The sequence below is a fragment of the Ochotona curzoniae genome, unplaced genomic scaffold (assembly GCF_017591425.1).
Source record: "Ochotona curzoniae isolate NIBS_2020 unplaced genomic scaffold, NIBS_Ocur_1.0 contig_64, whole genome shotgun sequence".
Lineage (NCBI taxonomy): Eukaryota > Metazoa > Chordata > Mammalia > Lagomorpha > Ochotonidae > Ochotona > Ochotona curzoniae.
Window position 1 is genome coordinate 24,483,038 of NW_024466502.1, and position 16,377 is coordinate 24,499,414.

General features: G+C 37.7%; 1 protein-coding gene across 5 annotated transcripts in view; it reads left to right on the top strand.

The window, feature by feature from the left end:
- The window catches only part of TBC1D4 (TBC1 domain family member 4), a 164,340-nt gene that overhangs the window by 106,755 nt on the left and 41,208 nt on the right, over nt 1-16,377 (top strand). For 3 of the 5 annotated variants that reach the window (XM_040991287.1, XM_040991288.1, XM_040991286.1), the window contains exons 9-12: nt 6,113-6,187; nt 7,428-7,654; nt 9,304-9,468; nt 13,285-13,308. In XM_040991287.1, coding sequence (XP_040847221.1) covers nt 6,113-6,187; nt 7,428-7,654; nt 9,304-9,468; nt 13,285-13,308 — 491 coding nt within the window. The remainder of the gene's footprint in view (nt 1-6,112; nt 6,188-7,427; nt 7,655-9,303; nt 9,469-13,284; nt 13,309-16,377) is intronic. The other 2 variants (XM_040991285.1, XM_040991289.1) reach the window with 2 other exon arrangements.

Below are 16,377 nucleotides of genomic sequence, written 5' to 3' on the forward strand. Positions count from 1 at the left end.
TAACAGGCTAAGTAGCATATTTGTTGGAAATCAATTCCAGCTATAGAGACTACGTTCTGTGTTACCTAATATGCCACTGAGGAAAGTACATAGGTAACAAAATACTCAAATATTTCCCTTCTTTCAGGTGATAAGTAAATATGAAAGAATAGCTTAACACAGTATAACGTTTTTAGTACTTGCACCTCAAACAGGCAGATTATAATGACTGCTGAGTTTGATTTCAACAAAGAAAATTTAATAGAAACACAGACAATATTTTAGTATACATTCTTAAATAATTGTTTTAAAATTATCCTCTCATAAAAAATTTTTGATGGTACAATATCAATAACTATTGGTCTCTTGAACAAATCTTTGTGATGAATCCAGGATGTGAAATTCTGGTTACCAGGCTAGGGACTTAAAGGGGGATATTCTAAGAGCCATAACTGAATGATGTGCATTGTCAGAGAATTTCCCATTGGTATAAGAGCAAAGGTGTGTGAAAAGTGCTATTCTTGTTCTTGCACAGTGGAGGGAAGTAAGTCTTAAAAACTATGTAGCTTAGAGAAGAGTGGATGGTTGTGTAAAGTCACTAGCTCTGGTGTCCATCATCTAAGAGGTCACCTTTGCGTGACTTTCATGGAAGCCCAGCATGAATCCTGGATCCATACAGTCCTGAGAGAGGATGCAGTGGATATACCTGGGCTGACTGAGAGTGAGACCTTTGGGAATGTGCTCTCAATCAGGTGTTTCTGGAAATCTTTTTAATAGTTTTTAAAAATTACTTAAGTGGCCTAGTGGCAAAGACAGGAAACTGAAGAGACAGGGAGTACCACACGAGTACAAGGAAGGGAGAGAGCGTGAGATCTTTCATCTGGTTGGGAGAAATTCAGGGAGAGGGAGACACAGAGAGACAGACAGTTTCTGACCCCAATCCAGATGCCCACCACAGCCAGATGTGTGGGTCACAGTGAAGCCAGGGGCCCAAAAGTCCATCCACATCTCTTATGGATGCCAGGAACCCAAGTCCTTGGGCCATTATCTGCTGCCTTCCCATGTGTCTTAGGGAGAAGCTGTATTGAAAATGGAGTAGCTGGGATTTGAACTGTTCACTCCAGGATGCAGTGTGGGAATCACATGTGCCAGCTTTCCTCATTGTGCCATATCTGCCCCATTTCTCTTTATTTAAATTTATTTTTAGATAGTGCATCTGAAGTGAATTTGGTAGTTAATGATAATTGATAAATTAAATCTTCCTATACAGTTTTTTCTATTTCCATTTTTATTGTGGTAAGATATAGAGTATAAATATTTCCTTTTAAATTATTTTTAATAGTACAGTTCATTGACATTAAAATACTAGCAGTGTTTTTGCAAGCATCACCTCTATCCATCTACAGAATTTTTTCCATCTTCCTTAACTGAAGTTGAAAAGTAATTCCAGGTTCTCCTTACAGCCCCTGACAGCCAACACTTTCTGTCTCGATGGATTTGACCACTCCTTGTACTTCATTATAAGTGAAATTAGACATTGTCTGAACTTTGTGACTGGCCTGGCTTGTTATTCCTGATACTGTGTCTTTAGAGTTTATCTATGTTGTTTCTAGTTTTAAAATTAAGGGTTTTTTTCCCCCTAATGAATTGTATAGTGGAAAATCTAACACTCTAGCTTAGCTCTGCAATTTTAAATGTCAAATATTTTATTTCACCAAGAATAGATGTTTATGAAATGAGATCCATGATTTTAAATGTTTAGAAGCTCATCATCATTTGTCTGTTGTATTAAGTTGAAATTTTGTAAAAATAGAAATATATACAAAGTGCAAATTATTTTGAAAATAGGCTTCATTTATGTTTGCTTTATAGTAATGCCCATTGTTTCTGCCTGCCGAAAGGCATAGATTAATAGATAGTGGTAGAGTGTTAGATTGAGTGAGTTGGTTTCTGTTGGGGCATACTTCCAAAACTACATATGGATAAAACATTACTATGAATAATACCAATGTGAACAAAATGTGTACCTGAGATTGCTATCTGCTTTCTTTATTTTGATCAAATAATCCACTTGAGATAACCAGGCTAGCTGGCATATATGTATTGACATGGTAGGAATCAACCTATGGTTTCCTCTTAACACACGGTAATAATCCAATAATTCACCAGCTAAAAATATAGGTTATTAATGGAGAAAAGTCAGTTATATAACAGATTTGAAGATCTGAAAGCCTTGCTGAGGTTCTGGGACATTTACCAAATGACAAATGTAGGCTTACTATTATTTTAGCTCTGTTTTTCTCCAAAGGTCTGTCTTTGAGAGGTAGTATTAAAGAACTCAGGACCTTCACTTTTAAATTGTAACTTACCTTCTGTTTTCCAGTTGTTTCTCTGTCCTTTAACTTGTTACATGAAATGGGTGGCTTCATCTACCTGAACTTCCTTCTTCTCTGGGAAACTTGGGCTAACAAAGTGTGGCTTCCTCCCTGGGTTGTTTCAAGGATTAAATAGATAATGTGGCATAAAATGCTTCACTGAGTATTTGGCACAGGAGAAACTTGCAGTAATAGTAGATGTAGATATGCATTTAAAAATTGATTGACTTATGGGAAAGGCGGGGAGGAAGGACAGAGAGAGCGAGCGAGCTATTATTTGCTTCATTTTGCAAATGCCTGCAGCCATCAGAGCTAAGTCTGGCAGCCTGGAATTGAATCTGAATCTCTCACATGAATGACAGAGACCCAAGTGCTTGAGCCTCCACCTGCTAGCTCACAGGAAGCTGCAATGGGAGGCAGAGCCAGGAATGAAACTCTGGCACTCTGAGATGGGATAAAGCCATCCCAAGCAGCATCTTAACTGCTGTACCAATTGCCCTTCCTAGCAGATACAAAAGGATGTTTCATGCATACAGATAAGCCGTAAGTGTTGCTTCTGTGAAACAAGCTAGCATGGTGTAAATCTGAAAACATGTAACAGGGAACATGAAAGAATTTTTAAAACTTGGTGATCCTAGAAATAAAATGAAAAAGTCATGAAGAGTAGAATGCAAAAAAAAAAATCCTCTAGACAATAAAGAAAAATAACCAAGATATGTAAAATTGGAAAACAAAACAAAATAACGAATCAGTTTGGAGATTTAAAAGCCTAGTAATGGTGGGAGCAAGTCATGTGCCACAGTAGATTAAGCTACCTCCTGCAATGCCAGCTGCTCCAGTTCTGATCCAGTTTCCTGATTATGTGCCTGGCAAAGCAGCAGAAAATGATCCAAGTGCTCTGACCCCTGCTGCCTACTTCAGGAGGAACAATAAAGTTCCAGGTTCCTGTCTGTTGTGGCCATTTTATGAGTGAACCTAGTGAGTGGAATCTCTCTCTGTGTCTCTCTCTTTCTCTCCCTCCATCTCCCTCTCCCATTTGAGTCAGTCTCCAAATGCCTACAACAACTAGGGTGTTGTGAGTCTTGTGCATATTCAATCTCTCTCTCTCTCCCTCCCCAATTCTGCCTTTCAGATAAATAAATATGTAATTTTTTAAAGAAAAAGCCAAATGTTGGAATTCCAGAAAAATAAAGTATGCTGGAAAATTTCAAAGAAACATTTAAACACTCTGAAATCTAATGAGCGTGAGATTCTAGATTTAATATACTGAGAAAATGCACAGATTCCAGATTCAATATACTAAGAAAAAGCTAAATAAAAACTATGCCAAGATGTACTGTTGTGAAATTTCAGAATCTGCAAGCGTAAGCATAGATTCTGTTCCATGCGGAAACAGCAGGTCATACACATAGGTTGTAGAATCACAATGGTATCAGACTTCTGAACCAGAGGACAGTTGAGTGATGGAAAGTTCCCAACCAGAATTTCACATTCAATTAAATTACTAATAAAATATAACCATAGAATCATGTCATTTACAGACATGTAATTTTTTTAAAAAAAATTACTTCCCACTCTCTCTTTCTCAGAAAGCACCTGGACCATGTGCTCCACAAAAATAAGGAAGTGTGTTTAAAAAGAGGAAGACAAAGAATCAAGGAAACAGACATTCCAGCAGAAAAGAGAGTCACAGGAAACTTCTAAGTTGATGATGAAGGAAAACATGAGAGAATTTCTAAAAGGTCACAGAAAAATGGACTACATGTTCCTTTTGTCCCAAAACTTTTTTGAAATTCATATGACATTTCTAATAGTGTGATAACCCTTGAACATTTTAAATGCACCTCATTTGCAAAGATTAAAAAAAAATTCTACCCAAATTAAAAGTTAAATTTGAAATTCCATTTTTCTATGAACTTTTTCTTTTTAAAAAGCTGCCATGTTAGGAGGGTGTATAAAGCAATCCAAAATTGTAGCAAGTCATATTGGAGCAAAATGACAGAGGTCTCCATTACGAATAGCTGAAAGAAAAAGTAAAAACAAACTCATGGATTCCATGATGTTTGATCATGTTGTGATCCACTGGAGACTTTTATAATAAGTGGTTGCAGAAGTAGCCATTAACTCCATGCAAAACAAAATGCAGAAAATCCATGATATAACCATATTCAGTCATAGTAAGAACAGGCTTACCTACAGTGTTTACAAAGTCATAATAATCCAAGCAGAGAACACTGATTTAACTGAAATTTGTGACATAGAAGAAAAGTGTTGGGAAGCGTGTCGGGAGTGGGGAAAATGAAGTAAGACTAATAATGTCTCGAATTCCAGAGTAGAAATATGTAGTACCTGAAATGGAAAGACTAAGGGATTGTAGAATAAACTGCATCTCAGAAGCATCAAGATAAGTAGTTTCCTGGTTTGCCTTAGTGATGTAGGATTCGAAGAGTTGTTTATGAGCCTGAGTGCACAATTTGACTCATGCAGGTATTACTGTGATGAATAGTTTAAAAGAAACTTAACATTATTCCCCCATAAAAATTAAACCCAAGAACATATGGAGACAAAAATTAAAAATGATGTACAGTGCAAATGGTGTGCATTTTTAAAATTTTGCAGACACTGTCACATCAACTGATTGTATCCCAGGGTATTTTAGATTCACACAGAATGCCTCAGATTCATTTTGTCTCTATAAATCCAGGGGATGTGATTTCCAGTCAGCTTTTGTATCTTCCTGTCTATGGATGAGATAGTGTGTTAATCATATTTCTCAGATCATCTATAAAATTCTCACCTAAGGATTATGGGAGCAGATAATCTGGTAATCTGCTCATCAGTGTTGAAGCAGACTGATATTGAAACTTCTAATGTGAAATGAGTTTTTATAGATTTATTTTTTGAAAGAGGAACACTTCCCCCCTCACACACACACACACACACACACCCTACACACAATATGCCTACAGACATCTGAGTGAGAGAGAGAGAGAGATGGACAGAGAGAGGTTTTCCATGAACTGCTTCAGCACCTGGTTGGCCGCAGCAGCCAGGACTGTGCCAGGCCAAAGCCAGGTGCCTAGTCTCCCACATGGGTGGCAGTACTTGAGCCATCATTGGCTGCTATCTATCCCCCTGCTTGGTGGGGATAGGGACCAGCTGCAACTTGAACTGGTATTCCAATGTGGAAGATAAGTGTCACAAGCAGTAGGTTAACCTGATATGCCACATTGTTTGCCCTGGAATAATTTATTTAGGAAGTTTTATATTATGGAATAATGAATACCATTCCCCCAACTCCATAATTTGAGTTGTCAGTATTCTTAACTTTTTTTAGGTCTATGTTTATTTATAACCATGAAACAAATGATTGCATTGGTACTTGAGGTTGTGTGTGTTAAACCTTTATAATTTTCCTGGTTTGGTTTGTTGTACCTTTCACAATTGTGTTTATCGTAGGATAGAGACTTTATGAGGTTTTTCACTGACCTGATGGGTGTAAATAATATTCAACCTGGCAAACAAAATAATTGCAGAGATCTCAGTCTGAGTATCTGATTTAGATAAAGTGGAAATAGATTGGAACTGGTTTATGCACTGTGCCTGTTATGTATGTTAACACTACCAACGCATTTGAGTCACAACAAAAGCATCATCTTAATGCTGACCCCCAAGTGGCAACCTTCAACTGCTTTTCATTCATTTTGTGAAGTCACAGTTTGGACTGTCTGAACGAGTTCATCATTCCCTTCATCCAGGGAGCTAACCGGATGAGAGGTCGTCTGGGCAGTGTGGACGGCTTTGAAAGGACCAACAGTCTGGCCTCAGAAAAGGTATGTGCTGGCACCTTGGTTCATTCCTGACTGTGACTCCGCAAAAACCAACACTGGTAGGAGTGCCTAATCATTTTATTTTGAGGCCTTTCTGGATTTTTGAAAGATAAGCAATAGAAGATTGATTCTCTAAGGTAAGAAAATTCTGGGCATTGGTATATGGCTCTTTTAGTCTGCTAGATTTTCTCACATTGGGGAGGAACATATTCTCTGCTCACTAACTGGAGATGATGTCATGAAGGACAATTGTTTGGGCAACTGCTGACACAGAGCTATATAAAGATGAACCAGGTAGTTTCCGTACTTGTACAGTGATCTAGTTTCTGTTCTTTTCCTATGCAACTGTTTTTTGCCCCCTACATTTTGTAGTCACTTTAACTTGCAATATTAGGCTCTTCCTTATCTCATGAGGTTTGGTTTCCTGTTTCCTGTATTCTTGCAACATGTAACCTGAGCACGTGCCACACTGTTCATGTTTTTTTAAGATGGGAAATGTTAACAGTTTTTTTGTTGTTGTTGTTAAACTTTATTTTGATGTCATTGCAGGTTTAGTCCTGCCATGGGTCTGTCACCCATGTTTATCAAGCCAAACATGTCTGCAGCGGTGCCTATTTGGAGAGTATAAACAGCATACCTGTCTGAACTGGGAGATTTATGATGTCTCCCCATGCAAGATGAAATGCATTCCAACACTGCTCACTTTTCATTCCTTTCCTGTTTTTCATGTCTTTTAAAAGGCATTTGCCCCCAGGCAATAGGTAGTTGGAGAAAGGCGTCCACAATCCAAGAGGATACTTAACAGGCTCTATTTTCCTTTCCTGAAGGCTTGGCCACTTAAGTGTTGTGCTGATGTTTAGACAGGAAGCAGGCGAGGATATGTCACGGAAATTGGAGATATGTCCCCCTGACGCCACCCTTTCTCGGTCGTGATGTCTTTTCATCTTTCTGTTAACAGTGGAACAAAAGCTGCAGCATTTTTACCACCGCTTGCCAGGGCGGAGAACACCTTTCCTTCTCGTCCCTTTCTCTTTCTACCCTATCTCTCCACGGCTTACAGCTGCTTATCAGAAGTGGTTTATGGGGGTACCCATGACCCTCTGCAGGGTTGAGTGCAAGAAACAAAGTGGTTTGTCCTGACTCCAGAGGAAGACAGATGCCCTGTGGTTGCGAGCCCTGGGTTTCCGCAGGTCTGCCCTGACCCTCGTGAGAAAGAAAGCCCCCACTTGTGCTTGCTTTTCAGGACTACTCGCCAGGGGACTCTCCTCCAGGGACTCCGCCAGCCTCCCCCTTGTCGTCAGCGTGGCACTCGTTCCCAGAGGAGGACTCAGACTCCCCGCAGTTCCGGAGAAGGGCGCACACCTTCAGCCACCCACCCTCAAGTACAAAGAGAAAACTCAACTTGCAGGACGGGAGGGCGCCTGGCGTGCGCTCCCCACTGCTCAGACAGGGCTCCAGCGAGCAGTGCAGGTGAGTTGGACCCTCTGTTCAGGACGGGAGAGCAAAGGCGCCTGTCACCCAGTTTGGGTCACTCTGGGGTCAAGATGTGACCAAAACCAAGTTCTAGGAAAACTGTTAAAATAAGTTGGTTTTTTCCTTTACCCCCGTTACTGAAGGAAATAGGACAAAGTTGAGGCATGTGTTCTGCATGTACATACTTTTTGTTTTCAGAAAAAGAGGGAAAACAGAATATTATGAGGATTTTTTGGTCTGAAACCTGCTGACAACACATCTTATTCCGTGTCTTGTTGATAGTGGACCTAAAAGCCAAGTGAGCAAATTTGAAAATAACACAGCAATAGAATTTCCTGTTAACTTGCAATAAAATACCAGAGCTTAATGATCACCTAAATTCCCAGCATACAAACATGGGCTAGTGTTTAACTATGCTTTACAACATGACACGTTAAAGCTAAATGTGAAAACAGTTATGAATATAGTCTAGAGTCGAGGGCTATTGATAACAAAAAAAATCTAGAGTCCCATAACTGATAGGCAGTGTTGATTAGAAATTATCTTACGGTAGTTCATTAAAATTATTTATCACAATTATTTGACATATGAAATTGGAATTGGAGCATGTATAGTCCAGGTGAGAATTTGTATTCCAGAGCTCATTTTATTAATGCATTTGATACATAAAAAATAGAATTTGAAAGGGATGCTGGAAATAAGGAGAACTTGAAGGAAAAGTGAGGCTTAATTTCATAGTAAATTTGTCACATTTGCCAGAATTTCTTCTAAGGATATTGTTTTATTGTCCATGGTTATTTTCTGTGTGATTTGAAACTTAAAAATAACATTTATAATACAAGTATCTATCAACAGATTTAATTAGCCTCAGATTTGTGTGTGTGGGAAGAAGACGGCATATTCATATGTATAATTTTTATTATATGCTCACTTCTGCTTCATGGATGTTTGTTTAAGGCAATGGACCTCTTTTTTTTCCAGGAAAAGTTACTTTCAAGAACTAAAAATGGCAGTTGTTTTATTCTAAAGGATATTTCAATTCTCCTTGACAATTCCACATTTTATAATCTATTAAAGCACTTTCAATATAAAGAACTGTCATTTGTGTCGTTGTAAGATCTCTCTATGTTAAGAGTCTTCTTTTAAAAAAAGTTGTATGAAAATTTGGACTTTGGAGTCACCTGGAGTGGCAGGATCCTGCCCACTTCAGGAAAGAACAAGGAATGTTCATGGTTGCAAGCCAGAGGTACTGTGATGGCTTCCAGCAAGCAAACGTGTTGCTCTTCAGTATTCAGAAGGGCTTCTATCTCTCCAATGGTTAAAGTCTTTTGAAAAACGCCTAACAATCAGTTTCCCTTTTGGAGACTTATTTCCTGGAATTATTTGTGTACTTCTACTCCTTTTCCCCTTCAAATATCTTTTGCATGTAAAAATCAACACTTTTTTTTTTTTTGGTTCTGAAACTGAAGAATTTTTTAGAGACCAACAGAGTTAGAAACATAGAGGAGGATTTGCTTTCTCCAGGAGTGAACTTAAGTCAAAATCATTTAAAGGGAAGCTGAACCTATTTCTGTGCTTTTTCATAGTGAATGAAGATTTTGCTGAACTATAAATTAAGACACATTTGCTGTATTTTCTGTACTCAGCATTCTTCCGTCAGTTCGACGCATGCACAAGGAGAGTAATTCTTCCTCCAGTCTTCCAAGTCTTCACACTTCCTTCTCTGCCCCTTCCTTCACTGCCCCCTCTTTCCTGAAAAGCTTTTACCAGAACTCAGGTAGACTGTCCCCACAGTATGAAAATGAAATCAGGTGAGATCAGTGTCCTCTGTTTGCGAAGCATAATTTTTTGCAGTGATGTAATGATATCTTACTAAAAACTGGCTGGTTAATTTTGGAGTGACATTTATGCATCCTTCTGCTGTGCTTGTTTTAATCTGTGGCTAACATTGGTTTAAGTTCCAATTAATTTTATTAAGAACGCTTTTTAAAACAGTAGTTTCACACATTTTTAGTAACATGATTATCTGACATAAACTTTTTCAAACATTTTGCTTTTCTTTGCCTAGGATTTCAGGGTCTAAACTTGATATTGTTTTCAGAGGAAAATTCTAGATTAACTATAGGGGACCCAAAGACCACGATTGAAATAACTCTAAGAAAGTGATAAATACAATATGTCTTTATTTTTTTGATAATTTTTTCTTTGTAGAAGGAATATAATTGCAAGCAATGAGAATATTTCCTAGGAATTTTGTTGATTCTTCAGTTACAGTTTGGCTTGCTGAATCTCCGTGCAGCTCATATAGTGAGTAGAGGATTGCATTGAGAGCAAGTCTCTGATAGCTTGGGGGATCTCTTGAATCTGGTAAACATCTTGTTTTGTTTCTTATTTTCCTCAGTATTAAAAATAGGTAACCTATTAAATCTCTTTGCTTACTGTTTGACCTACACAAAGCTAGATATTGTGATTGTTGAAGAAACATTCTTTGTACAAAATAAAAACACCCAGGAGATTGTTTTGATCACTCTCATTTTAGGCGACAGCCCCTGGAAAGTTGAGCACAGTTGAGCTTCCCAAAGGGATTGTTGTTTACTTGAAGATTTTTGTGTCTAGTTTGACTCATCTGTTATAGCACTGTATGATATTCCATTTAATACTGCAAAATTTATGCACTTTCTTGCTGACTGTTCCTAGCTGTTTGATAATTGGTGATTGTGTATTCTAGGAGGGTACTAGGTGCTATCAACTAGCCTGTGTGCCATGAATATCTTCTTGGATATTCTTCTGTCTCTTATTTCAGACTTAGGAAATGCTGAAAATTAACATATAACTAAGTGACCCTTGTTAATTAGTTACATTAGGACAGTGCTTGAATTCTCTCTGAGCATCTTTTGACCATGGGTGCCCCTGCTTTAAAAAAAGAAAAAAACAACTCCAAGGAAGTTTGGATTATTATCTTTTTGAAGCTGATCTTTCTCTGGTTTAAACATAGTCATTTGAATACTGAATTTGATTTTTCTAGTGAAGAAAATGGGTGAAAAAATATTTTAATGGATTTCAAGTGCACTGTGTAGGTGTTATTGTAAAAACGGTTACAAAAATAGGCGAATTGAGGGATCCAAGACTATACATGTGTAGCTTGCTTTTTCCCTCTACTGCTTTCCAGTGAGAAGGCATCACTGTTCAGTGCAAACTATAGCTGTTTATTATTGTTACGTTGGTTAACAGAAACATACAGAGGATCCTAGTTTCCTTCATGAAAGAGAACCATGCCTGAAAGTGACGATTGAGACTATTTCTTGAGTAGGTCAAAGGTTAGCTGCCACTAGGATATAGAGAACAAAACCTTTGGCTTTGGTTTTTTTTTTCAAGGTTATTTATGTTCTTTAATATAATATAGTCCATTATCTTCTTGATGTTGCTGCCTGGTTGTCAATGTTGTTCTTGCTGACAGCTTCCCATATTCCTGGATGTTATTACAATAGAAGGATGATGGAAATCCTCAGGGAAGAACACAGTATCTTATGTTGAAAAGTTTCACGTTTTTACAGTTTTGTTATTTGAAGTAATGTATTCAAACATGTTGAGAACCTAAAGTTTCTTAGGATTGTTAATAGCCATTCTCTTTGCATTCTTTATTTTAGAGAATATTTATTTAGTTGTTTGTAAGAGAGAGGTGAGAGAGGAAAAGAGATTGAAATTCTCCAAATGGCTGTACTGGCAACTGCTGGGCTAGATTGAAGCCAGGAGCCTGAACTACTTCCGGGTCTTCCATATGGGTAGCCAAGCAAGTACAGGGGCCATCATTCACTGCCTTCCCAGACACATTCATAAAAGGTAGAGCAATGATACTCAGACCCGCGCTCTGATAGGGCCACCAGCATTGCAGATAGAGACTTAACACACTGGGCCCTGAGTCTGCCCCTAGTCGTTACGTCAGAGAATATTTGTATATGCTGTCTGTACTTATTTTGGTGTGCAGGTATAGAGTAGAATCAATAGGCTGAAAGTACACTTTAAAACATTTAATTGATAGCAGTGCACCAGGTGTAAGCATAGAGCTTAGGGAATCAGTGCAGGGTGAACTCCACTACATCACCTACCTCAAACAGTAAATGGAATGCTACCAGCCGCTCTGCAGGCCTCTCATTCTCCCACCTAGTCACTAGCCCCATGCCCACCTCATTGCACGGATGGGTTGTGCTTTTATATAAATAGAGTGATACAGCTTATATTCTTCTATATGGCTTCTCTCAGTGGTAGTATTCAGTTAAATTTATTCTGTTGTACATTTGCTTCATTTTGGTTTATTCATCTTAATTGCTACATAGTATTGCTAAATCATAATTTATCCATTCCCTTGTGAATAGACATAAATGTTATTGCTAGGTCTTTGGTTTTAAATGAGGTACTGTCTTGACTATTATGTTTGTACTTTTAATTATAATGTGTATGTTGCTGATAAATATATACACAGAAGTACATTTTGAGTCAGTTTATTTCAACAGTGAATCATTGAGATACACATGTACTAGTTGCAATATTAGAATGTTTTTAAGTTAATATTTTGAAGTAATTTCAAATTTACCCAAAAGTAGGAAGAATACTAGAGACCAATCCTGTTACTGCTTTACCCAGATCAATGCATTTTTTAAAACATTTTTCTATATTGGCTTTATCACCTTCTTTGTCCCTTTATACCAAAGTGTACATATCCTCATTAGGGCTTTTTCATTCTAATACATTTGTTAGACACTGCATGCATCATGTCCTTCTGATATTTTAGTGTGTATTTCCCCAAGAGCAAATATCTAAGAGCATGATTTTGACTCAGTGGTTTCTGAATATAAAGAACATCATACACAATTATCGTGGGATCTAAAACTAATCAGAATAGTGAGAAAGGAACTTCCTAGCTGTATCATTTATAATTGTTTTTGTAACTTAAGTAATACTGTTCTATTAGTTTCATACAATGAATCTAAGTATGCATTTCAAGTAAGGACTTGGATGGTGGATGGAGGCTAATAATGCTACTTTTTAAAAAAGTGTGTTAAAGGGTGCCTTTCTCTAGCGCCACCGTTTTGAATTACTAAAGGCAAGTTTAGTTGCTGTTTTTACACAGGTTATGAAGAAGGAGCAAAGATCTTATTAATGTCATGATTTGTTGGTTACCAGATTCATTTGCACAGTAAATGTTAAAGGAAAAGGATTCAAAGTCTATTTTTTGTTTTACCTTCAAATTAATTTTTCAAAATGTAATGTAATTGTTTATAGTTAAGCTATAACTATTTTTGTAATCTATCATTTATGTATATATCCTATCAAAAGGCATGTGTTACATGTTTGTACTTTAAAAATTATTCATGAAGTACACTTGTCAAAAGTGATAGTAAAAATACTTGATAACCATTACTTGTATTCACTTATAATATGATTTTTCTTCAAGAATTTTCTTATGTTCACTGATAATGACAGTATATTCTTTATGGTTCATTACTGAAGTGAACATAAGGGAGTTACTGATTGTCCTATAGCATTGCCTTCTTGTGTGAAATGCGGATTTGGGGCATATTTCTCTGTGTGTGTGTGCTAATGCCATTCCTTGTCTTCTGTTGTACTAGACAGGACACTGCTTCAGAATCAAGGTGATTAGAAGCCTGAATTCATTTCCACTGATGACACAAACCCTTCCAACTGAAACTTGCTTGTAGCTTAAAAACAGTTTTGGTTGTTGCCTCAATGCATGTCATCATTGTGGTGCGCTGAGTACTTTGTAGTGGGGGAACATGTCACCTGCTGTAATCAGAGATTGCAGATAACTGTATAAAATATTAATCACCAAGAGAAATCCTGTTTCTACTCTATTCCATGTTAAAATTTTTTTAGTGCTGTCCTATCTTCCCATTGAAGTCTAATTTTAAGCTAATTGGCCATTGGTAGATAGATAGGTACATATGAGTAATTTCTTCTGAATCCCAAGCTGATCTAGAAATGAGCAGCCTAAAAGAAACACACTCATTAAATTGAATGCAGCTTTTGCTCATTGAGGATTAGTAGTTTATCTCAGTGCATCTTGGTTACTGTCCCATGGGTCATTGGGACACACTGTTGAAACACTATGGATATTTCATTGATGTGGACATAGGAACAGCATCTACTTCCTTGTTGTGGGAGTCTTACCACATGTTGTGACTCACATGCTTGTGGTGGAAAACATCCAGAATCCCTGCCTCACAGCCTGGATTTGAAGAGTGTTCTCTTTGTTCCGCTTTCCGCACTTTGGTTCACATTGTGAGTCCTGTCAAAACCTTGTGTGCACACTGTCCTGTTTGGGACTACTAACATTTCGTGTTCTTTGCAATTGAAGGAAAAAATACGTTAAACGTTGGGATAGAGGGTATTCAAGAAAAAGTCCTCAGAAAATTATTTTGATCATATAGACGAGATGAAAAATTACTTTTCTGAGACTTGTAATTGACCTATGCTCTTTTGCGATGTAGTGTCAGACCACTTGAAAATACTTGTCCTTATTTTTGACAGCCAGGTGGAAGAGGTACCTTTGCCTGGTGGATTCTGGATACTACTGCAAGTATCCATTGACTCCTTTTTTATTACTTTACAAAATCTGGCTTACAATTTCCTTACATACAAAGTTAGATCAAACTCCTTAAAGGTTTTGTATTTTGCTTGGCAGTCACTTAAAAAATGTTTTCTATGGTGTTCCGGCCAGCTGAGCCAGTAACGTGGCCACAGCGAGGATCTGGGGAAGAGGCACCGACAAGAGACCAGTGGTGGTGAAAGTCTCCCAAGTCTCTCTCCAAGGCCTCCCTTTATTGCCGCCTCTCTTGAACCTTCACCTACTTCTTGTTTACTCTTTCACCCACACCCTCATTAGCGCATGTTGGATACAGCTGAGTCCAACCAGGCCAGGTGCTTCTAGCCCCAAGCCCACGCCCTGTAGTGCTTAGCTTAAAGAGTGCTGGTCAACTCCTTAGCCCACAACACTATGGTACAGTTTTGTGGATGTAGAGGCTCATCCCTACTTCTCTTCCTCCTCCCCATTCACCCAACCTTGCCAGTTCCCTTGTGTTATCACAATGATATAGTCCCTTAATACAAGTAACAAGTTTAACTTCCTGATTTTTAAATGTATCATGATATGCTAGGTACAGAAAAAAGTATAAAACCTGGTATTGTAACAAAGGGTTATATTTACAAGGTTCATTGAGAGTCCTACTTTTATTTGAATGTAGAGATGCACACTGCATAGTTCCTTTACTTCCCAGCATGCTGGTCTCTCTTGCATTTCACATATATATCAGAGAGAATATATGATATTTGACCTTTGGGGGCTGGCTTAATTCATTGAGCATAATGGTTTTCAACTGGGTTCATTTTTGTTGGAAATAACAATCTTTTGTGGCTAAGTGGTATTCCGTGGAGTAGATATACCACTGTGTTTTTTTCCATTCCTCCTTTGAAAGGCATCTGGGCTATTGTGAACTGTGCTGCTATAAATGAAGGGTTGCAGTTCACTCTCTCAAATGCAGATTTCATTTCCTTTGGATATACTTCCAGGAGTGAGATGGCTGGGTCATATGGTGGATCAGTTCTTAGTTGTCTGAGTATTTTCCATAGTGACTGTACTAGCTTACTTTCTCGCCAACAGTGGATTAAAGTACCTTTTTTTTCCCCCAGCAGGTGTTGTTAGTAGATTTCTGTGTACAGACCTTTCTCACTGGAATTGGATAGAATCTCAGTGTAGTTTCTGTTTGAATGTTTTTAATAGCTAGGGAACCTGAACATTTTTTTTTTTGACATATGTCTGTTAATCTTTTGAATTTCATCCTTTGAAAAATATCTGTTTATATCCTTTGTCCATTTCTTAACAGGGCTGTTTGTGTACTATTGTTGAGTTTCTGAAGCTGTTTGTTGATCATGGGTATTCGTGCCCTACCTGTTGTGTTGTATGTGAAGATTTTCTCCCATTCTGTTGGTTGCCTCTTCATTTGTTGATCATTTGTTGATCATTTCCCTTGCTGTTCAGAAGTTTATTAATTTAATATAGTCCCATCTGTTTATTCTTTATTTAACTGCCTGTATGTTTGGAGTGTTTTCTAAGAAGTTTTATATATGCCTATTCCTTGTGGCATGCTCCCTATGCCTTCCTCTAACAATTTGATGGTGCATGGGCAGGGGATTAGATCCCTGATCCATTTAGAGTTTATTTTTTTTGTAAGAAGAAAAGTCAGGGGTCTTGTTTGTTACTTATGCAAGTGAATATTCAGATTTCCCAGCATCATTTGTTGAAGAGACAAATGCTTTCTTCCTGTTTTTTTTAAACTTCTCTTGTTGAAGATTATTTGGCTGTATATGCGCAGGTTCACTGCTGAGGTTTTCCATATTGTTCCATTGATCTTCTTGTAGTAATCACTTTTTAATCTTAGATTATAAGAATCAGAATCAACATATATGAGTTACCTAGGCACATTTTAAATTCAAGAGTTCAGAACCTATTTTTTTAAAACCTGCATTCAGTCTGGAGAGTTTTGGAAACAAAACCCTTGGGTCTTTTCAGTTATTTTTCCTATGCATTGTTCCACTGAGTCATTTGTTTCTGACTCATACCCAAGATGCTGTAAGTTTATTTTCATTAGAATAGTTCAATTTTTGTTTTAGCTAATTGGTAAAGATTTTCCATAGGAAAGCAATGT